The 24,278-nt window shown below is 45.1% G+C and overlaps 1 protein-coding gene across 1 annotated transcript in view; it reads left to right on the forward strand.

Annotated features, from left to right (window-relative positions):
* The window catches only part of LOC126438175 (protein yellow-like), a 146,385-nt gene that overhangs the window by 104,708 nt on the left and 17,399 nt on the right, over nt 1-24,278 (forward strand). The window contains exons 3-4 of the mRNA XM_050090548.1: nt 11,659-11,920; nt 19,666-20,025. Coding sequence (XP_049946505.1) covers nt 11,659-11,920; nt 19,666-20,025 — 622 coding nt within the window. The remainder of the gene's footprint in view (nt 1-11,658; nt 11,921-19,665; nt 20,026-24,278) is intronic.

Consider the following 24,278-nt stretch of genomic DNA (forward strand, 5'->3'; position numbering starts at 1 on the left):
GCCACAAAAGAAGTACTCCCCAAAAGATTATGAGAGGATTTCAAAAAGTAACAATTCTATGAGCGTATGAAGCCAAGATTGCACGGCCCCTGGTAGACGCTCAGTATTATGGAAAAGATATTCGTGATAATTTCGACTCTGCTGAGAATATGACACACTACTTCACAAAAGTTTATCGGATGATATTCGTCGACATTACTTCTGTCCTGCTTGCGAGCAATCCTCGTGCATCTGGCAGCGCGCTAAAGCAACCGGTGAACTGGTAAGTTATAAACGCAAATCGCCATTGCTACAAGTCGTTGTCGATGCCATCACCCCTATTTATACCGATCTGAGTAAACCTGATTTGATGGAGCGTTGTTTGGGCACTGGTCTCATTTGGACATACGCTCCAAACATAACATCCAGCCGAAGCGAAACTGTCAACATTGTTTCAAGTTTGGCCGAATGTCTATTCAGTGTGGACCATACTGCCTTAATTCACGTGGCAAATGCCTTTCAGATCAAAATCTGCGATGAAATGCGCCGATTCTATGAAGATAGAGACGCCAGCGGCGATGATCTTAGTGACGAAAGGCGCCTTGAGGACGAAAATGAGGGCTTGTCAGGTCAAAATAGCAGAAAGCGGCCATTCACTAGTAGGGGCGATAGTTATAATGGATCAGGCATCGATAATATCCCATGTGCTTCAAGTTTTGTCCCTTTTTATATGATAAATCCTGGTCAAACTGTGAAAGGGTTTTTATCAAAATCACGTTTTCCGGAATATTTGTCATCGCCCTCGCTACAGTTTTCATCCGATTTTAATCATTTTTGGTCTCTATTGAAGCAGACAATTCTCTTCAGTTCACCGCAGCCGATTTTTTATGTTCATACTGAAATTTCTATAATTTAGTTTTTTTTCGTTTTTTTGTTTGCGAAGTCCTACGATGAATTAAAATTGCGTCTGTAAGTATCAGGGTGATATGTTAATTTCACATTATAGCGACAACCGTCGATCTACTCATTTCAGAGCTGCAATGGGAAACTCCTAATTACACAATGAAGGTATTAATATTTTTCAATAAAAATACCAATAAAAAGTTCAACTTATGCTTTACTCATTGCATCAAACCCCATTTGTCAACTACATTCCACTACGGAGGAGAAAAAAGCCCTAAATTTGAGCAATATTTTCATCCGTCACCCTGTGTTCCTTCCCCCTTGGTAACCTTAACTTCAAAAAAATCGATATTTTATTTTTCATCTTAAATTGATATTTAGAGCTTTTTGAACAAAATGGTGGTTAAAATTATTGAACTGAACATGAGGAAGTTGTTTAAAAATGACTTTAAAGACCTATCTATGTGTGTCCTACACATTCTTGTTTCAGCTGCTTTCACACTTCAATGTCATCATTAGATTCTTGGTCGAGAAGCGTATACTATACAGTTCTTTTGCAAGCTAACACCACTATTAGAAGATACGCTTTGCGATGTTCTTATGTTTGCCTTGTATATATTTGGCTTTCGAGCGTTGTTTTTCTTACAGACTTCCCTGTAGTTCGAGATCCTATTCTCAGAGTTATATGCCTGTAATTCATTTTAATGTAGGGCAGTTAAGAGGTGTGAAGTTCTAAAATTGCCAGGAATATATTCTGCGCTTAATATAAGATAATCATTCTTACCAATTGATTCCATGAGAGTGACCGAAGCTGAGAAGTGAGTCCTTCATGATGCCAGAATTACAAGGAGAAACAAGAAATAGATAAGATGAGGAACATGTAATCCATGAAAATTAGGCAACTGGAATATATTAGAAACAACAAAGGTCAGTCATAGGTCAAATATATCTTTGAACTGAATTTCTCGAGAGTTAAATTTCGTGGTATGTTTATTCTATGCACAAAATACCTATTTGAACTAAAGGCACTATTTGGAGGAAAGTGGACTACAAACATTTACCGTGCTATCAACATGAAGGAAACTACATACTGATTAATTATAAAAAGCAACCTTAGTTTGGATTACCAGATGTAAATATTTCTAGAATAAAAACTTGTGGTTGAAACGACATGATTGTAGTCAGCTTTTAAGATAGATATGATGTTTTTGTGTACCTAAGGTTTCAAGCGTCTAAGTAAGTCAGTTACTCAGTGCATAGATTCCAAGTGTGGGGCCCGTACATAAAAATCTATTTAACTGATCTTCACAAAAAATTGTAATACAAAAAGCTCAGCGTCAGAACTAATGTGATTAATATGAATCAAAATGTTCAGCAAGAAACATGCCTATTTTCCCACAATTTTGATGCTACTAAGAGTTCACATTTCTTAGTAACAGCTGTATAATCTTTATGAAAATTATTGGTATTTTTCCAAGCATTTACATCGTAGTTACCGTAACTGGTTCACACTGGGACGACAGCGATGTAACATCAATACAGTTCTCTGCGTATGGCCTAGAGCGAAACGGAGTGTAAGTTTCTCCGCGCAACTGCATCGTATGATACAGGAGGATAGAAATTTCAAGTCATCTGATGTGGCTCAAAATAGTTTTATGTGGATGAAGCAACGGTACAACCGTCTCTGTAGTTATTTTCTATGTAAAAGTTTACTTCTCGCGTAAAAACTTAAGGAACTACTGTTTTGGGATTCACATTTGTTCTCCGAGAAGCAATATTTCCATTCTGAGGTAATTATTCGAAAAAAAAATTAGATTCTTTGTCATCTGAATTCTGATAACAGAGTTCGATAATGAACTGGTTCACTTTTCCTACTGCTCATATTTGTTGATAATTCGAAATTAAGTAAAACACAGCACATATTTTGAAAACCTTGCAATAAGAAATGTAGTCAACCTCCAGTTTACATCTGATGCAATTTGGACCATACAATGTTGCATACCAAATGTAGCTACCATATAAAATTGGTTTAATGCTGTAAGGAGAGCCATAGCTTGAATAGATACGTCAAATACATGGAAACTGTTCAAGAAGAGACTGGTAGCAATGCACCGCACACGAAGCTATCGCCAACTGCTGTGTCTTGTTGCTTGGTATCGCTCCCGTGGCAACCCGAGTGTCGCACGGATAAGCATTGCGCCACGCGCGTGACGTAGCATATCACATACAGTATCGCCTCAGTGACATCTGCGTCTTACCGAGTGAGGTGGCACACTGGATCCGCATATGGAAGTACGGAGGTTCGATTCCACATCCAGCATCTAGATTTCGGTTTTCCGTGATTTCTCTAAATTGCTCAGAGAAATGTGGTTAAGATGAAATACAAGGCAACCAAAATCTGCTATTGGGGTTGAAATATCAAGTGGAGCTCTCATGCCTTGCTTCGTCGTCCAACAAGATAGGCCAACGCTACAGAGATAAAGTATGTTTCCTCTTAGCATATTTTACACCAGACGGTCAGCTACAGTCCTTGAAATGAAACTACAGTATATACTAATATATAGTGTATGTGGAGCTTAGAAAAGTATTTCAGATGTATCAATGAACACATTTTTAAGTGAATAGCTTTTGTGAGAAAAGGAAACGATCGAAAGATTTGATAGTATGATGGAAACTGGCATGAGACCGCTATTATACAATGTTTAAAATACAATAGCCGACTCTTGTGTCACTCCCCTTCAGTTTTCTCACATTTCTCGGATACCTTTGTCAAAATTATAATCTTCAAAATTAAAGAGGGTTATAACTTATTTTCAATAGCGTTCATTAAAAACGTGATTCGCTGCGTTTTTGTTTTTGTTTTTTAACAAAAGGGTACTTGCTTCAAAATATTGTTTGATACAAGAGTACTACTTACCCCCTCTGCCTATTATCATTTGATATAAACCTCATTCCCATATCTTGAACAATTCATCGAATATAAGCCTTACGTTTTATACTGAAATATTCATAATTCTTTAAAAAATCCTGCACGTTTTCTTTTTGACAACCCACTTCATTATTCTTAGTATTCGTTTTTTATTTTTAATTATCAGCTTTCATAACTTGCTCTTCCCCACAACAGCTTACCATACCGTACCCATCTCGTACAGGGCTTTAAAAAAAGTGTCACATATCCTACAGGAGACAGTGTGGGTCAAAACTAGAAGACTGACTGAAAATGACTTGCAAGTTCGTAGCGCCCTCCATCGGTAATGCTGGAATTCAATATGGTGTTGGCCCACTCTTACCATTGATGACAGCTTCCACTCTCCTAGACATACGTTCAATCAGGTGCTGGATGCTTTCTTGGGGAATGGCAGCCCATTCTCCATGGAGTGCTATACTGTTGTTGGTCGGTGAGGCCTGGCACGAAGTTGGCGTTCCAAAACATCCCAGAGGCGTTCTTTAGGATTCAGGTCAGGACTCTGTGCAGGCCAGTCCATTACAGGAATGTTATTGTCTTGTAGCCACTCCGCCAACGACCGTGCACTAGGAACAGGTGCTCGATTGTGTTGAAAAATGCAGTTGCCATCCCCGAATTGATCTTCAACAGCGGGAAGCAAGAAGGTGCTTTAAACATCAATGTAGGCCTGTGCTATGATAGTGCCACGCAAAACAACAAGAGGTGCAAGCCCCCGCCATGAAAAACACGACCACACCATAACACCACCGCCTCCGAATTTTACTGTTGGCACTACACACACTGGCAGATGACGTTCACCGGGCATTCGCCATACCCACACCTTGCCATCGGATCGCCACATTGTGCACCGTGTTTTCTCACTCCACACAACGTTTTTCTACTGTCCAATAGTCCAACGTTTACGCTCCTTACACCAAGCGAGGCGTCGTTTGGCATTTAACGGCGTGATGTATGGCTTATGAGCAGCCGCTCGACTATGAAATCCAAGTTTTCTCACCTCCCGCCTAGCTGTCATAGTACTTGCAGTGGATCCTGATGCAGTTTGGAATTTCTGTGTGATGGTCTGGATAGATGTTTGTCCATTACACATTACGACCCTTTTCAACTGTCGCCTGTCTCTGTCAGTCAACAGACGAGGTTTGAATGTACGCTTTTGTGCTGTACGTGTCCCTTCACGTTTCCACTTCACTACCACATTAGAAACAGTGGACCTAGGGATGTTTAGGATTGAGGAAATCTCGGGTACAGACGTATAACACAAGTGACACCCAAAACTCGACCACATTCGAAGTCCGTGAGTTCCGCGGAGCGCCCCGTTCTGCTCTCTCGCCATGTTTAATGACTGCTGAGGTCACTGATATGGAGTACCGGGCAATAGGTGACGGCACAATACACCTAATATAAAAAACGTATGTTTCTGGGGGTGTCCGGATATTTTTGATCACATTGTGTTTATCCGGAAACCAATACCTGTTGAGATATGGGCCGTTTTACTTGTAAAGATTAGTGTATAGTAATCGGTATATGCGTAGCATATTATGACACTGTAGTATGCAAGTGTGAGCAGATACAAGTCCTCGACTAATCATGGAGGTCAGGCAACAGGATCGGTTCAGTAGCGACGCACGGGCAGGAATCGTCGCTGGCAGAAGCAGAGGGCCACACACTTCACCACAAGGCTTAATGTCGGTCCCTTGTTGCCGATTTCTGTGCAATGAATTACCAGCGCTATTGTACAGCGATACCCATGCAGGAAGACGACGATTGTCGTCTATATGGGTTTCCCTTTTACCTGACCTGAATCCGCTGGATTTCTAGCTGTGGGGACATTGGTGTATGCGCAACGCATAGACAATGTGCAGTAGTTACAGGAACGCGTAACCACTGTACACGACACGGTACAATGGATGCAGGTGTTCTTGGAACAATGGGTGATTCTCTGCAAAAAAAGGGAGGAAGGATCTGTCAGGATGTGTGGTAACCTCAAACAGCACTGTCTATAGCATCTATTTCTATGCAACAGAAAAGAGCAAACTGCTCCGTATCACAATAGGTATTGTGTTCCGAACATATGATTACCGGTTCTTTTCTTCTAGTTTTGAATAGCGCCTCCCGCATGGATATATGATACCTCTTTATAAGCACCTCTTAGTATTCAGATTGAATTTTTCACTCTGCAATGGGATATGCACTGATTTGAAACTTCATCGCCATCATCTTCTTTCAAGGATTAGGTGCTGTAGTCACCTGCTCCGGTCTCCGTCATCCATCCATCCATCTGCTATCGATTGTCTACCCAGTTCTCACTTTGCAGCCAGCCGATAATTCACTATCTTTTTTCGCATTCCATTTTCTATCATTCTAGGAACATCGTCCTTCTATTTGATTTTGCATTGAGGTGAAAAAAGTAATGGGATAGCGATATGCAGATATCCAGATGGCTATGTATCGCATACAATAGGTGTAAAGAGGACATTGCATTGACGGACTCGAGTGATTCATGTGGAAAGGTTTCCTATGTGATTGTGGCTGCGGGAATTAATAGACTTTGAACGCGGAATGGTAGTCGGAGCAAGACGCATGGGGCATTCCATCTCGGAAATTGTTAGGGAATTCAATATTTCGAGATCTACAGTGTAAAGTGTGTGCCGAGAATACGAAATTTCAGGCATTACTTCTCACGAGGGGCAATGCAGTGATCAACGGCCTTCAATTAAAAACTGAGAACAGCGGCATTTGGGTAGAGATGTCTGTGCTAAGAGACAAGCGACACTGTGGGAAATAATCGCAGAAATCAATGTGGGACGTACGAAGAATGTATCCGTGAGGACAGTGCGTCGAAATTTGGCGTTAATAGGGTATGGTAGCAGACAACCGACGCAAGTGCCTTTTCTAGCAGCACGACATCGCCTGTAGCGCCTCTCTTGGGCACGTAACGATATCGGTTACATCCTAGACGACTGGAAAACGGTGGCCTGGTCACATGAGTCCCGATTTAATTTGGTAAGAACTGATGGTAGGGTTGGAGTGTGGTGCAGACCCCACCAAGCCATGGACCCAAGTTGTCAAGAAGGAACTGTTTTACGTGGAATGGTCTGGGTCTTCTGCTCCAACTGAACTGATCAATGGCCATTTGCAGCCATTGATGGACTTCATGACCCAAACAGCTATGGAATTTCTGATAGATGACAGCCGGCCGGAGTGGCGGTGCGGTTCTAGGCGCTACAGTCTGGAACCGAGTGACAGCTATGGTCGCAGGTTCGAATCCTGCCTCGGGCATGGATGTGTGTGATGCCCTTAGGTTTTTTAGGTTTAAATAGCTCTAAGTTCTAGGCGACTGATGACCTCAGAAGTTAAGTCGCATAGTGCTCAGAGCCATTTGAACCATAGACGACACTGTACCAAGTAACTGGACCACAATTGTTCGCAACTGGTTTGAAGATCATTCTGGGAAATTTGAGGAAATGCTATGACCATCCAGATCGCCCGACAAAAATCCCATCAAACATTTGTGAGAGATAATCGAGAGGTTAGTTCGTGCACAAAATCCTGCACCGGTAACACTTACGCAATTATGGACGACTATAGTATGTGTAAATATTTCTGCAGGGGGCATCCAATGACTTTTTGAGACCCTGCCACATCGAGATGCTGCACTGCGTCGAGAAAAAAGAGGTCCGACGCAATATTAGGAGTTATCTCACGGCTCGTGATTTTTCTTTTTTGTTACTGCCGTGATTTGGAACCATACACAGGAGTAGGTACAACTATAACTTCATAAAATTTCATTCGTGTTTCCTGTCTTGTTACCTTCCCCTAAAGTTCTTCTAAGTGTTCCAGACATAGCTTGGTATTTATCAACCGTCTCCTGAATGTCTTTTTTCATACTTAAAACTTATATCACACCCTGGACAATTGAAGTGGGAATCTTTTTGTAAAATTTAATCATTTATTATTATTATTTGGAATGAAACTGGATTATTTTCTTTGAAAGACATTATCAAAATTGTTCAGATGGCTCTAATCACTATGGGACATAACATCTGAGGTCATCAGTCCGCTAGACTTAGAACTACTGAAACTTAACTAATCTAAGGACATTACACATATCCATGCCCGAGGCAGGATTAGAACCTGCGACTGTAGCAGCAGCGTGGTTTCGGACTGAAGCGCCTAGAACCGCTCGATCACAACGGCCGGTGCCATTATCTTTGTCGTATTTGTAGAGTCAGTAAAGTTATAATACATCGTGTTTTGGCTGAATCGATATACTGCACCTGGTAGAATCAAAGCTGCATCCCGGACCGGGAGTTGAACCTGAGTCTTTGACTTTCGTGGGCAAGTCCTCTGCCTACTGATCTATCAATGCAGTACCCGACCTCTCGGCGTTACTTTCGCCAGTACCTCATCTTCAACCTTCCTAACTTCAGAGAAGCTCTTCCGCTTGCCTGGCGGGACTAGCACTTCTGGAAGAAAGGATATTGTGGAGATATGGCTTGCCCACAGTCTGGGATTGTTTACTATTTTACAGTGAACTTCTGTGAAGTTTAGAGTGTAGGAGATGAGTTAGTGGTGGTAGTAAGGCTGTGCTTGGATAGCTCAGTCGGTAAGAGCATTTGGCCGAGAAAGGGAACGGTCCAAAGTTCGAATCTCAGTCCGGAAAACAGTTTAAATCTGCCTAGATGTTTCACCCTTTAATATTGTTTGAGTTTTGCAGTTGTCCATGTAGAAATTATGCAGTAGTACTACGAGGGTCACTGCAAAAGAGTGCACACTACTTTGTAAAAATACAGTTTTCATTCTGCATGTGCGAAAGTTTTACAGTGTGTAGATAGGTCCTTCTCGCTTGTTTTCAAACTTAGTTCAACCTGTTCCCGTGAGTGGCGCCGTCACAGCATGTCTTCAAGAGGGGTGCTACACTTGACGTTCGTCAGAAGCAACGTGCTGTCATACAATTCCTGTGCTGTGAAAACGAGACAGTGGGAAACATCCACAAGAGGTTGAAAAAGGTGTATGGAGATGCTGCTGTCGATCGCAGTACAGTTAGTCGGTGGGCAAGCAGGTTACGTGATGAAAACTGGTACGGCAATATTGAGGATTGTCCTCGCAGCGGCAGGCCTCGTACTGCACACACTCCAGACAATGTGCAGAGAGTTAAGGAATTGGTGACTGCTGACAGACGCATCACAGTGAACAAATTGTCGCGCTACGTTGGGATAGGGGAACGAAGTGTTTGCAGAATACTGAAAATGTTGGCGTTAAAAAAAGTTTGTGCCAGGTGGGTTCCCAGGATGTTGACAGTGGCTCACAAAGAAACAAGAAAAACGGTATGCAGTGGACTTTTGGAACAGTACGAGAATGGGGGAGAGGAAATTCTTGGAAGAATTGTGACAGGTGATGAAACATGGCTCCATCATCTTTCACTAGAGACGAAGAGGCAATCAATGGAGTGGCATCATGCAAATTCACCCAAGAAAAAAAAAAATTCAAAACCACACCTTCTGCTGGAAAAGTTATGGCTACGGTGTTTTTCGATTCCGAAGGACTCTTGCTTGTGGACATCATGCCAAGTGGAATCACCATAAATTCTGATGCATATGTGACGACACTGAAGAAACGTCAAGCTCGACTGAGTAGTGTTTGACCACATCGGCAAAAGCAGGATGTTTTGCTGTTGCACTACAATGCACGGCCACATGTCAGTCAAAAAGCCATGGAAGCGATCATAAAACTCAGATGGACAACACTAAACACCCACCTTACAGTCCTGACCTGGCCCCATCTGACGTATCACCTCTTTGGGAAACTGAAAGACTCTTCGTGGAACAAGATTTGAAGATGATGACTCCCTTGTGCACACTGTCAAACAGTGGCTACAACAGGTTGGTCCAGAATTTTACCGGTCGGGTATACAGGCGCTGGTTCCAAGATGGCATAAGGCAGTTGAGAGGGATGGAAATTATGTTGAGAAATGAAAATGTTGTTCCTAAAGGATGTATCTACACACTGTAAAACTTTCAAACATTGTAAGACGTCGTGGTATCCTGACATTCATTGCTTACATATTCCGGCCTCACAATCATATTCCGCACATCAAGACGCTTCATTCGAACCCAAACTCGATAAGATAAAGTCAATGTTGTATGAATTCATGTAAACGATATGCAAATAATTAGTAAATCGCAAATGCGCTCCGAGATTGAAATACTCAAAGCTGGTGTACACACACATTCAAGACACGACGGTCGCAGGAGTTTTTAGTTCGGGAGATGCAAACCACACGCCGGGGGGCTGGTCCCATCAGAGGACGACTCAGGCCATCTATGTTGTCCGGTGACCACCCATAGAGCAGACAGCGTTTGCCCGAGTGAAAGGAAGAACACCCCATGTTCGGCTTAAAAGCAAATTCCGCTACATTGTGTGGGAGCGCCCAGCCTATGAATTCTTTAGAAATATAAATCAGAGTGTCAGGGATTTTCACAGGGAGACAGCAAACGCCAAAGCTACAGATTTCTGGATTGGTCGCCTTAAACGAAACGTCATTCTCCCGTTTTAGAAGAGCGATGCTAATTGGCAGACGATATTCCTGACGCCTTGAGCTGAAAGAGTAATGGAAGAGACTGAAAGATATACCCCTTCACGTCTGGCGTGGAGAGGGGCCGTTCCGTTGTCGCTCCTGTAACTAGAACACATAACGAGAGCGTGCGCGCTCGTACGTGTACTCAAAGAGCGAGGAACAAGTCTCTCCTCAGTACTTCACTGGGAAAGCACCTCTGTCGAGAGCGAATTATTGAGTCCTTGCGATTAAGTGTTGTTCACTGTGTTGGCCACCACACTTATTGTGTGGTGTGAACGGACAGAGTTATAGTTAAACGCCTGCGAGCGAATTTTTGAGTGGCATCACGGTGGACTGGTTATCTGACCGGTGTACCACGCCAATAGACTAGGGGCGATTAGGAGTCCTCGACTTCAACAAGGCGTAGGGAGAGTTTGATTGGCGAAGGTCAATCCAGATAGAACGAGAGTTATCTTATTTGTCAGCAGCGAGCGGCGCAGACAGCAGTCATCGCAGCTTACGGTATTGTATGCTACAGCTCTTGTGAGCCCCATATTTGCTCCACAACAGTACACTTCACTGCATTTCACACACGACAGCCTCAACCGTACCTAGCAACATTCTAAAGGATAATTATTCAAGTTGAGTAGGAGCGGCTCTCACCCATTCTGCCAAGTCAATAACAGTCTTAAACTATGAATAGAAATTTCATTAGCGTATCCTATCCTTAAAAGGTAACTTCACATTCCGAAAAGAACCCAGAAATAACTTGTTCAGTTCATAACTAAAAGTGCCATTGTGATTTCTCAGAATTTTTGCAAAATAAATAATATTTTTCGTTAGTTTCATGTTTTTCTTACACTGACTAGCACTACTCCAGTACCCAAGTATCCCACTAGTTACGTAAGAAATTTTGTGAATTTTTTGCGTCATTTCCTTAGAGTGGAGGATTTCAGAAGATATTTATTGCTTAAAGTTTTTCAGGCATTTCTCTTTAGAACGTTAGGAGCGTCTGTCTGACTTCTGTAGTAGTGTGGGGGTGGAAATTGCATCTTGCAGGAGCCACAGGGTAAAGGGTACATCACAGATTAATCCGTTGCGCAGAATGACAGAATAGCACCCATACGCTCTCAACATATATAAAAGATGGATTTTAAAAAATAATTGTGTGCTTTTCTTTTGGAGTGACCCTCGTAACAACCTTGTGTTCAGAGGTTTAACCGTGATGAGAGAGTGAGTGCTGGCCACTTTGCAGGGGAGGAGAGGGCGCCTGCGTCGCCATGGTCGCCGCCGCTGTCGCCGTACCCGGACTGGGAGACGCAGCGGCTGGAGGGTGGCGAGCGCGCCGAGGGCGAGTCAGCGCGCATCACGTCCGCCTACCGCGTCAGGGCGGACGCGTGCGACCGGCTGTGGGTGATGGACGCCGGCACCGCCGACCTGGGGCAGGGCGCGCTCGCCCGCCTCACCCGGCCGCAGCTACTCGTCTACGACCTGCGCACCGACACCCTCCTCCTCAGGTACCCTGTCTGCGGCCGTCGCGCGGAACGTATTGCTCAGCGTGAAGACGCAAAACCACGTTCCCGACGTAGTACGAGCACGCTCAGAAACGTGCTGGTATCTGGTATATCTTCTCGTCGTGATTTACAGCATACTATTTACTATTATTTAGCTAATGGCTAATACAGACATATCATGAAATTAAATTACTTATACATATGTACATATTGACACACAAGAAACTTAAGTTTGTCTTTACAACTGAATATCCAGTCCTTCAATCCAGGGCACTGCATCTGGAGTTGCTAGCAGGAAGTCCTCTTTGGCGCCGTGATAGGCTCGAATCCTGCATTCACTGACAATGTGGTGAACAGTCTGGTTTGGATCCAGAATGAAATATTCGCTCTGCAGCGGAGTGTGCGTTGATATGAAACTTCCTGGCAGATTAAAACTGTGTGTTGGACCGAGACTCGAACTCGGGACTTTTACCTTTCGCGGGCAAGTGCTCTACCATCTGAGCTACCGAAGCACGACTCACGCTCGGTACTCACTGCTTTACTTCTGCCAGTATCTCGTCTCCTACCTTCCAAACTTTACAGAAGCTCTCCTGCGAAGGTAGGAGAAGAGGTACTGGCAGAAATAAGCCGTGAGGACGAGGCGTGAGTCGTGCTTGGGTAGCTCAGTTGGTAGAGCACTTGCCCGCGAAAGGCAAAGGTCCCGAGTTCGAGTCTGGGTCCAGCACACAGTTTTAATCTGCCAGGAAATTTCAGTCTGGTATGGAGCCCCACAGTCACAAGCTGGATCAGGCAGCTACTTCCACTTAAAGAGAGCATCCCCGCATCGCCCATGGCTGGTACGGATTCTGTTGATAGTAGTCCAGGTCTTGCGTGGTAGGTCGAATCCACTTGCAAGTTTAGCACCTGAGAAGATATTGTGCACGTGCGCATCTGTCACTCCTTCCCACCGACCTTTCCATTCTTCAAGAGATTTGAAATTCTTAGCAACCATGTCAGCAGCATCGCACAGAGTTGGATGGCGTGATTTCAGTCTCTTGCGATTTAAAAGTGGCAGGTCGCTATGCACGGGTAGGTTAGAATTCCTGGAGATCTTGTGGAATTCTCTCATAAGGGCAGTACATCTGCGTAGATCGGGAGGCATTATACTGGTTAACAGTGGAAGCCAATAAACTGGAGTAGATATGATTGCGCCAGATGATATGCGCATTGTCGTATTTAGCTGGGTATCAACAAGCCTTGTATGATGACTGTTCATCCAAACAGATGCACAATACTCAGCACTTGAGTACACCAAGCCCAGAGCTGAAGATCGCAGGGTGGTTGCTGAAGATCCCCAGGTAGTTCCGCGTAGCTTATGGAGGATGTTGTTTCGAGTCCTCTGCTTTTGAGCTAAGTTAAGAAGGTGTTGTTTGAAGCATAGTGTACGATCCAGGATGACACCAAGATATTTTGGGTTCCAATATGACGAAGAATTCTGCCTCTGAAACTTACTGCCAGTTATACGTTCGCCAACCGGTTATTTAGATGGAAGCAACACACTTCTGTTTTACTCACACTGGGTTGGAGTCTCCAGATTTTGAAGTAATTATCTAGTGCAGACAGCTCATTGGCTAGAATCTCTTCTGTTGTCTTCATTTCCTGGTGTTTTACGGCATAAATATATTTTGTATAAATGCGTGTTTTCGATTAAGCTTTTATCCGCCGGTGGTTCGAATCGGAATACCTTTCATTTCCCTCGTCCCATATGGGTCGGAAATGGGGAGTCAACGGTACAACATCTCCCTCACATCTTCAGCCAATGCTTTAAAAATTGTAAGGCGGTAACATTTTTACACCATTCATATAATATTATGTCAACTCGTTTCAAATTATACACTACTGGCCGTTAAAATTGCTACACCAAGAAGAAATGCAGATGATAAACGGGTATTCATTGGACAATACTGAAATGTGATTACATTTTCAAGAAATTTGGGTGCATAGATCCTGAGAAATCAGTACCCAGAACCACCACCTCCCGCCGTAATAACGGCCTTGATACGCCTGGGCATTGAGTCAAACAGAGCTTGAATGGAGTGTACAATAACAGCTGCCCATGCAGCTTCAACACGATACCACAGTTCATCAAGAGCAGTGACTGGCATATTGTGACGAGCCAGTTGCTCGGCCACCATTGACCAGACGTTTTCAGTTGGTGAGAGATCTGGAGAATGTGCTGGCCAGGGCAGCAGTCGAACATTTTCCGTATTCAGAAAGGCCCGTACAGGTCCTGCAGCATGCGGTCGTGCATTATCCTGCTGAAAAGTAGGTTTTCGCAGGGATCGAATGAGGGGTAGAGCCACGGGTCGTAACACATCTGAAATGTAACGTCCACTGTTCAAAGTGCCGTCAATGCGAACAAGAGGTGACCGAGACGTGTAACCAATGGCACCCCATACCATCACGCCGGGTGATACGTCAGTATGGCGATGACGAATACACGCTTCCAATGTGCGTTCACTGCGATGTCGCCAAACACGGATGCGACCATCATGATGCTGTAAACAAACCTGGATTCATCAGAAAAAATGACGTTTTGCCACTCGTGCACCCAGGTTCGTCGTTGAGTACACCATCGCACCCGCTCCTGTCTGTGATGCAGCGTCAAGGGTAACCGCAGCCATGGTCTCCGAGCTGATAGTCCATGCTGCAGCAAACGTCGTCGAACTGTTCGTGGAGATGGTTGTTCTCTTGCGAACGTCCTTATCTGTTGACTCAGGGATCGAGACGTGGCTGCACGATCCGTTACAGCCATGCAGATAAGATGCCTGTCATCTCGACTGCTAGTGATACGAGGCCGTTGGGATCCAGCACGGCGTTCCGTATTACCCTCCTGAAAACACCGATTCCATATTCTGCTAATAGTCATTGGATCTCGACCAACGCGAGCAGCAATGTCGCGATACGATAAACCGCAATCGCGATAGGCTACAATAGGACCTTTATTGAAGTCGGAAACGTGATGGTACGCATTTGTCCTTACACGAGGCATCCCAACAACGTTTCACCAGGCAACGCCGGTCAACTGCTGTTTGTGTATCAGAAATCGGTTGGAAACTTTTTAGGTGTCGCCACCGGCGCCAACCTTGTGTGAACGCTCTGAAAAGCTAATCATTTGCATATCACAGCATCTTCTTGCTGTCGGTTAAATTTGGCGTCTGTAGAACGTCATCTTCATGGTGTAGCAATTTTTATGGCCAGTAGTGTATTTATATTAGATCATTGTTTACGATGCACAACCGGATTATTAATCATATCATTGACTGACACTGGCTAGCACTAGCTGCTTACTATTTCCCTAGTACTAAATGCTGACAGAAACGGCGATGTGGACAACACGTTCCTCAAAAGCCGCTATCAGCTGAAGAGAGGTCAGGTGGAGAGCTGTGTTCTGCAGGGGCGGACGTTTACTGTTCCGAGAGAGAACAGACCGAGGAGGCGGCTGACTACAGGCCGCAGAACCGCCATAATGCGGTCAGCGATGGCAGAAGTTTGCATTCTAGTGGGCTGAAAAAAATAATTCAGAATAGCGATGGGGGCGAAACAAGGCAAAAAGACACCCTTTTTAGAGCAAAGGAATGCGTGGCGTCACAAACGATGGTCACAAGCTGTCTTCCAAGGGCACACTTCCCACTGAAAAACAGAGACGCGTATCTGAGTGGCGAAGTGCTAAGGATGTAGGATGGGAAACGGAAACTTCCAGAAAATCTCCTGAAAGGAGTATGAACTTTAGGCGATTAGCTGGCAAATTCGTGACCCATGTAGTTGGAGGTAATGTTTTCGTAAAAGCTGCTGTAATTCGTTGCCTGAGCGCTAAAGTAGACGCCGCAGGGCCGGGATCGAGCGGGAATATGGCGTGGACACGCTTTCATGCGGAGATTGGTCGAAGATACTTCCCTCCAGGGATCGACATAGAGACTTCGCAGGCGAGACCCACGGAGCAGAATCTTGCAGTTCGATTTTGGTAACTGTTGATTTTCGCCACAAGGAGCACGTGAAGTCGTTTTCCTGTGAACGGAATTATTCAGTTTACTCGATTGACGATTCTTTACTTCTCTGTGGAATATCACAAACAATGAAGTCCTTCTTTATAGGACAATACTTGAGTCGAATTTCTGTTTCTGGCTCGTGAGTAAACAGAAATCTTGACTTGCGTTCTGTCTTGTACTGAGGTAATTTCAACGCTGGTAGTTTGTAAACAACATCCTGCGTCCACTGTGTAGGCAGAGAATTACACGTAGCTACATACGTCATCTGCACAGTGGCCAACGCTCCGACCAGCACGCCGTCGGTGCAGTCAACTGCTGTCTGTGCTTCAGTAGGTGAGATGCAGACTTCGTTTCGGTGGATAGGGAAACACTCTCAGTAAATGTGCTGAGTTCCATTTGCGTGCCTACTGAATTTTTTCTGAAAGTGGCAGTCAGAGTGTAAGTCTTCTGTTTGTCACCGCTAATCAATATTAGCCAACTCTGTTTCTGTCTAATAAATTGGGACGCGGTCTAAAGCAAACGTATGTTCTGCCAATCTCGAAATTACATTTAGGGAAGAATCGGACATTGTGCACTCTATATGTTTTTTGAGAATAAGTCATTTACGGTATCCAAGTTGTGATTCGTTCTAGTAGCATCCCGACAGGAACTATTGGTTTGATCTGCTATACTGAAGTCAAATCACAACATAATACTTGGTTTTATAGAAGTCTCTAGTTGTAGGGTCGTTTTAATCATTTGTAGCCTTGAGAATTCCTTTGAGGGGACAACATTAAACTGGCTCTGAGCACTATGGGACTCAACATCTATGGTCATCAGTCCCCTAGAACTTAGAACTATTTAAACCTAACTAACCGAAGGACATCACACAACACCCAGTCGTCACGAGGCAGAGAAAATCCCTGACCCCGCCGGGCATCGAACCCGGGAACCCGGGCGCGGGAAGTGAGAACGCTACCGCACGACCACGAGCTGCGGACGGACAACATTAGACAGCCACTCATAAACACGCTATATGTTACAAACACCACAGGGATTTACATACAGTATACCAGAGTTGACCAGAAAGTAAGTTCCGATCGGTCGCGAAATGGAAACCACTGGGAAAATCGGGTAAAGCTTTGCACAGATGTGCTGGGCACTGACTCTAGCATTCCCGTCGATCGTGTCGGGTCGCTCTTTTCAGTTCTGAGTGAACACTGAGCACGTAAAGAAGCGTAGGGAATAGCGTCTCCCGCCAAGTATGAGGGCCTGGTTAGAGATTTCGCCTGTGCCATGCAACCCACATAACGCAATTGTCGAGCAGTTCCTTCTTCATGCCAACTCTCGGCCGCACGCGGCAGGGCAATGAAGGCGCTACCGCAGCGTTCCTGATGAGAAGTGTTTGTTCTCCCACAATACAGTCCGTAATTGGCTCCCCCTCAGTCTCATCTCTGCTCACAAGAACCGCTGGCTATGAAGACAAAATTTTTCCACAGACAACGAGCTGCAGACCAGTGATGATAACTGGCCGAAAGCACAGGCAGCTGCTTTCTACGACGAGGATATTGGAAAGTGGATACATTACTATCCCCAGTGCGGTGTAGGAAAACCATTGGCATTCAAAACAGCTTTCAGCCGTTTCGGAATGGGCAAATAAAGGCCCTGTATGGTTTTCAAGGGAACATTATATCATTTGTCCTGAAAAGTAGTGACAAGTTCAGGTGTCGATGACGGAAATAGATAGCTATCATGCAGGCTTCTCTCCAAAGTAGATCTGGTGATTGTGGTGCACAGTGGAGATGCGAAAATTCATCCTCGTGTTCACAAAACGAGTCCCGCACAATGCGAACCATGTGAACAAGCACCCCGTCATCTTGGAACACAGTCTCACCACTGGGAGCAAACATTGTACCATTGAATGGACCTAATCAGGCAAAATTATCACATAATCCCTGGCAGTAGTGCCACGCTGCAGGGTAACCATGGGACCCGTGGAACGCCACGACGTGGCTGCCAAAATCATCACCGAACCACTGCCGTGGTCCACTCATCTGGACCAACAGCTGAAACCACTGTGCAGCAAGTTTCAACCGACCATATCACTTTCTTTCATTGTTCTCTCAGTCCAGGTTTTATGGCTTCGGCACCACGTTTTACCGTTACGATCATTTACATCGCTGATGCGTTGCTTTGGAACTTCAGCTCGCCCTGCAGGTCATAGATTATGGAGCTCCCCTTCTTTTGCAGTGACTTTTGCGGTTGTCGTTCTCTTATTTTTCGTCATAATCCTCTTCAGTGACCGTCACGATCACTCAGCACATATTTTCGTCCTCTTTGTGACTTAGAGGATGATGTTTTTCCACTTTCTCTGTGTGCGGTATAAATCTTCGGTACGGTGCCTCTTCGAAACCCCAACCACCTCAGCTGCTTTGGTTATAGAAGCATCCACCATATCGGCACCAACAATTTTCCCGTGTTCAGATGCACTAAGCTCCAAAACAATGGACTCACAACTACACAGAAAACTGTTCTGAACACGACTGACACTTGCGAAGTGGAGGACATTGCACAGGTGTCGTTCAATGTCAAATGCAAAGGCACAACTTAGAGGCTCGGCTAGCATCTGCATTCATGTTCAAGTATGCACTACGTCCACATACACAGGCCGACTACTGTCGAATAGGACCGCTCCGACACGTTCGCCTTTCTACGGGAGATTTTACGGTGGTGGAGTCCGTGGTCTTGTAAGTAGGCTGTTTAGGTTTTCATATTGGTAACGTCACGTAGCGTTCTGTATGGAAATCACTGGCTGTGTTGTGTGCAGTCTGTGGCTGGTTGGCATTGTTGGAATATTCGCTATTGTAGTGTTGGGCAGTTGGATGTGAACAGCGCGTAGCGTTGCGCAGTTGGAGGTGAGCCGCCAGCAGTGGTGGATGTGGGGAGAGAGATGGCGGAATTTTGAGAGCGGACTATCTGGACGTGTGTCCATCAAAAGAGTAAATTTTTAGTACTTGATTTCATGAACTGCTGTATATATGATGACTTTTGAACATTATTGAGGTAAATACATTGTTTGTTCTCTGTCAAAATCTTTCGTTTCCTAACTATGCCTATCAGTAGTTAGTGCCTTCAGTAGTTAGAATCCTTTATTTAGCTGGTAGTATTGGCGCTCGCTGTACTGCAGTAGATTTTTGTGAGGTAAGTGATTCATGAAAGGCATAGGTTATTGTCAGTCACGGACATTCTTTTGTAGGGATTATTGAAAGTCAGATTGCGTTGCGCTAAAAATATTGTGTGCCAGTTTAGTGATGATCAGAATAAGTAAACAGAGAAATGTCTGAGTACGTTCAGTTTTGCTCAGCTGTTTGAAAATCAAATAACGTAAGGGGTTTAACAGCTCAGTCATTCATAAATTTTTCTAAGGGGAGGTTTCAGTCTGCGTGCGTCAGTTTGCGGGCAGATCGCTACCCGCTTGCCCTGATCACTGCCTGCTATCCCAAATTCCGTCAGTCCACAGAAAGTCAGACGGTCGGCGTCCCGGTCAGCCGTGGGTAGTGGTCGATGGTGAGGGAGGGGGGGGGGGGGGGGGGCGTGTTCGACCGACCAGTCGGGATGTGAATGGGCGGCTATTTCTCATGGTTTTTCCGTACTTATGTCCAATTCCTGTGTAACAAGGCCAACAGTTTTTCTATGTCGACTGAGGACGGCCTATTTGAAAACAGCTGCCTGTGCCCACAGGTACTACCTGCGGAGAGACGACTTCGACGCGACGTCGTTCTTCGCCAGTATCGCGGTGGATGTTGAGGCGGGCCACTGCGGCGAGGCGTTCGCCTACCTGCCGGACCTGGGCTCCTCGGCGCTGGTCGTCTTCAGCCTGTCCGACCGCAGCTCGCGCCGCCTGCGCCACAACTTCTTCCGCATGGACCCGCTGTACGGCGATTTCGACATCGCGGGATTCAACTACCAGCTCGCCGATGGCATCTTCTCAGTGGCGCTTTCCGCGCCAGACCCCGAGGACGACGGCTACCGCACCGCCTTCTTCCACGCTCTCTGCTCTTCCAGAGAATTTGCCGTCTCGTGTCGATGGCTCAGGAACAGGTAAGTACCAGTGCAACTACTTAAGAATTGTGTACACTGTCCGCTGCGGAGAAGAATGCGCAGGACAGGAATGCGGCAGCGAGATGGGTATGCAATGTAACATGTTGTTGTTGTTGTGGTCTTCAGTCCTGAGACTGGTTTGATGCAGCTCTCCATGCTACTCTATCCTGTGCAAGCTTCTTCATCTCCCAGTACCTACCGCAACCTACATCCTTCTGAATCTGCTTAGTTTATTCATCTCTTGGTCTCCCTCTACGATTTTTACCCTCTTCGCTGCCCTCCAATACTAAATTGGTGAGCCCTTGATGCCTCAGAATATGTCCTGCTTCTAGTCAAGTTGTGCCACAAACTTCTCTTCTCCCCAATCCTATTCAACACTTCCTCATTAGTTATGTGATCTACCCATCTAACATGATATAAAGAACAAAAGTAACGCCTTGACTACAGAACTATTCTGTTGCGTCCAACATATTTCGCGTAAGGACCACGAAGAAAAGATACGATAAATTAGGGCTCGTGCGGAGACATATAGACAGTTGTTTTTCCCTCGATCTATTTGCGAGAAGGAAAGATAATGACTAGTAGCCATAAGCTGGCTTGCGGAGAATCAATGTAGATGTAGATACAGAATATTAAAAATGAGACATACAAAAGTGTTATGGCTGCCGTTCATCAGAACATGCTTCAGTGTCCTACCAAATCAACCCGACGCCTGTCGCAAGAGACCGGCAGATCAGTCGAATACTCCACCTGGACCTCCACACGCACGCCTACTGAGTGTCTGGTGTTCATGCGTTAAGTCCAGCAGATGCTGCTCGGCGCCTCCAGTTTTGTTAGTGACTGTTCACTGAGATAACAATGAATGGCTTGGACATGGATCTGTTCTTTATGTCTGATGAAACCTCGTTTCACCTGAGTGGTTATGTCATCTCACAGAATCACAGGTTCTGTGCAGCGGAGAATCCGCAAAACTTCCACGAAACACCACTATGTGATAAGAAGGTTAGGATTTGGTGTGCAGTGGCTGCAAGCCGCATTATTGGTCTCATCTTCTTTCATCAGCGCTTCGGCGCGTTACGTTGACAACATTTTGAAACTATTTGTGGCAGCATTAACGGAGGAGGAAAAGACCTACAGTTACTTCCAATAGAATGGAGTAACTGCCCATGCAGCCGGCCGGATCTTGGACGACATTTATACAATTTTCACGCCTCATAGAGTTTTTAGCAGGGATCAGTCAGGTTGCAGCCGTAGCTGGCCACCCAGGCCACCTGATCTGTCAGTGTGCGATTACTGTGTGTGGGGATCCCTCAAGTCTAAGGTGTATCGCAACAAGCCTCACAGTCTTCAAGAACTGCAACAGAACATTTCGGATGAGACTGCAGAAGTTCCAACAGTCCACGTTCGACACCCCTTCAGCAGTTTGCTGACCAGGCCCCAAAACTGCTAAGAAATAATGATGGTCATTTTCTACATCGTCTATAGTCAGGTTAATACTGTATTTCCTCTCCTCTGTTGTGTTTCTTTGTACCATGGAACTCTGTTATCTGGGCCACCTTTATCTGTCCCACTCTGTATAAAGAGAATAATAGCGGTGCTATCACACATCCCTGGAGCTCTCCTGACGGTACTCTTGTCGCTGATGAATACTCGCCGTCGAAGACAACGTACTGGATCCTATAACTTAACAAGTCTTCGAGCCACTCACACATCTGTGAACCTATTCTGTATGCTCTTATCTTCATTAACAGCTTGCAATTGGGCACCGTATCAAACGCTTTCCGGAAATATGGAATCCGTCTGTTGCCCTTCATCCATAGTTCGCAATACATCAGGTGAGAGTAAGGCAAGCTGAGTTTCTCACAAGTGGTGCTTTCTAAAACTATGCTGATTCGTGGACATAAGATTCTCAGCCTTAAGAAAATTTATTACATACGAATTGAGAATATATTCAAGGATTCTGCCGTAAATAGATGTTAGAGACGTTGGTCTGTAATTTTACGGGTCCGTTCATCTGACCTCCTTATGCACAGGATTCACCTGCGCTTTTTTTCCTGTCGCTTGGGACTTTCAGCTGGGCGAGAGATTCGCCATAAATGCAAGCTAAGTAAGGGCCAGTGCCGTAGAATATTTTTGGAAAAGCCGAATTGGTATTCCATCCGGAACTGGTGACTTATTTGTTTTCAACTCCTTCTGTTGTTTCCCTTCAAATGGTTCAAATGGCTCTAAGCACTATGGGACTTAATGTCTGAGGTCATTAGTCCCCTAGACTTAGAACTACTTAAACCTAACTAACCTAAGGACATCACACACATCCATGCCCGAGACAGGATTCGAACCTGCGACCGTAGCAGCCGCGTGGTTCCGGACTGAAGCGCCTAGAACCGCTCGGCCACAGCGGCCGGCAGTTGTTTCTCTACGCCAGGGATGCTTATTGCTATGTCGTCCATACACGCGTCTCTTCGATGGTCAAATGACGGTGTGTCTATGTATGATTTTCGTGCATGAACGCATTCTTAAACATTAAATTTAAAACTTCCGCTTTAATTTTCCTTTCTGCAACTGCCATACCCGACTGGTCAAGAAGTGCCTGGATGGAAGCCTTAGACCCACTTAGCGGTTTTACATAGGATCAAAATTTTCTTGGCTTCCCTACCAGATCTCCTACTAATGTGTGACGGTGGTTGCAGTTGTATGCTTCGCGCATTGATTTTTTCAAAGACGCACGCATCTCTACTAACCTTCGCTTGTCGTTATTAAACCATGGTGGGTCCTTTCCGTCCTTCATCCAATTACTACGCATATAATTCTCCAGACCACGATCTGCAATGTGCGTAAACTTTTCCCATAATTTTTCTACGTGCATCTTACTGGAACCAAGTGATCTCAATTCACTGCCTACGTGAGATGCTAACAACTCCTTATCTGCTCTTTCTAATAGAAACGCTCTCCTAGCCTCCTGTACAGATTTATTAACTTTCATAACCGTAGTTGCTATAATGACATCATGATCGCTAATCCCCATTTCTATATTGACGTTGTCTATATGGTCCACTCTATTTGTAGCTACGAAGTTTATTTCCATTACGTGTGGGATGTCGAACTAGATGCTCAAGACGATTTTCAGAAAACGTATTCAAAAGCATTTCGCATGACTATCTGTCTGTACCCGTGCAATGAATCCATAGACATCCCAGTCTATAAACGGCACGTTAAAGTCGCTTCCAACTAGTAATGCATGATCTGGCTATTTACGCGCTACTAACCATAGAAATTCTTTGAATAACTCTAGACCTGCCACAGCAGAATCGGTTGGCCGGCAGAAACATTCAACACTTAGCTTGGTTTCAGCTAGACCTGCTATAAGCGACCAGATAACTTCACTGTCACACTCGACTTCTACCTCAAAAGAGACAGTATTTTTTTTCAACTGCAATGAACGCTCCCCCTCATATAGCCTCTAACCTGTCTTTCCAATATACATTCCATGACTCGCTAAGTGTCTCAGAATTTTCCATTTGGGTTTCAACCAGCTCTCGGTCCCCAGAATAATTTGAGAGACAACATTCCTGCGGGACAGTGAATTCGGGAGCTATGTTACGAATACTTCGACAATTTTGACCGTCGAAGTGTCACTACTCTGAATGCGTTGTGACTTCCCTTGCTGAGTATTGACTGGCGAGCGTTCATCTGAGTGCCTCAGAGTACTGCCTAGCCTATAAAAACACAAGTACCCTTCTAACCGAGTAGCTGCTTCCTTCTTGTAGCGCACCATGACCTATCAAACCCTCAACCGATAAAGCAGGTCTAGAATCTGCAACCAAGATCACAAATCCTTTGATTAAGACCCTCTACTCGTCTATAAACCAAAGGACCCTGATCAACTGTGGCAACAACGGTGCAAATTGCGAGCTCTTCCTGTACCCCATGCTTGAGGCCAGTAGCCTTCACCACTTCCACCAGCCGCTCGTATGAACTGTGGATGGCCTCTAGCCCATGCGACAAGCGTCGTTGGTGTTCACAAGAGCCACAACTTAAGACGACTGCACCCAGCACGCTCGATAGCAGCAGGCAAGACCGCCTCCACATCTCGAGGTTCCTGGCAAGCATACCGAGTGCAACCTAGCTGTCTTCTCAGTCCTGAACACTATCTGCCTAACGGCTCCATAACGCACTTGACGTTGGAGCTACAGATAATTAGCAAACCTCCCTACCCCATCCCAGTGTGCATGCTCGCACCCTTCTGAAGGAGC

Source organism: Schistocerca serialis, unplaced genomic scaffold (assembly GCF_023864345.2).
Source record: "Schistocerca serialis cubense isolate TAMUIC-IGC-003099 unplaced genomic scaffold, iqSchSeri2.2 HiC_scaffold_1261, whole genome shotgun sequence".
Taxonomy (NCBI): Eukaryota; Metazoa; Arthropoda; class Insecta; order Orthoptera; family Acrididae; genus Schistocerca; species Schistocerca serialis.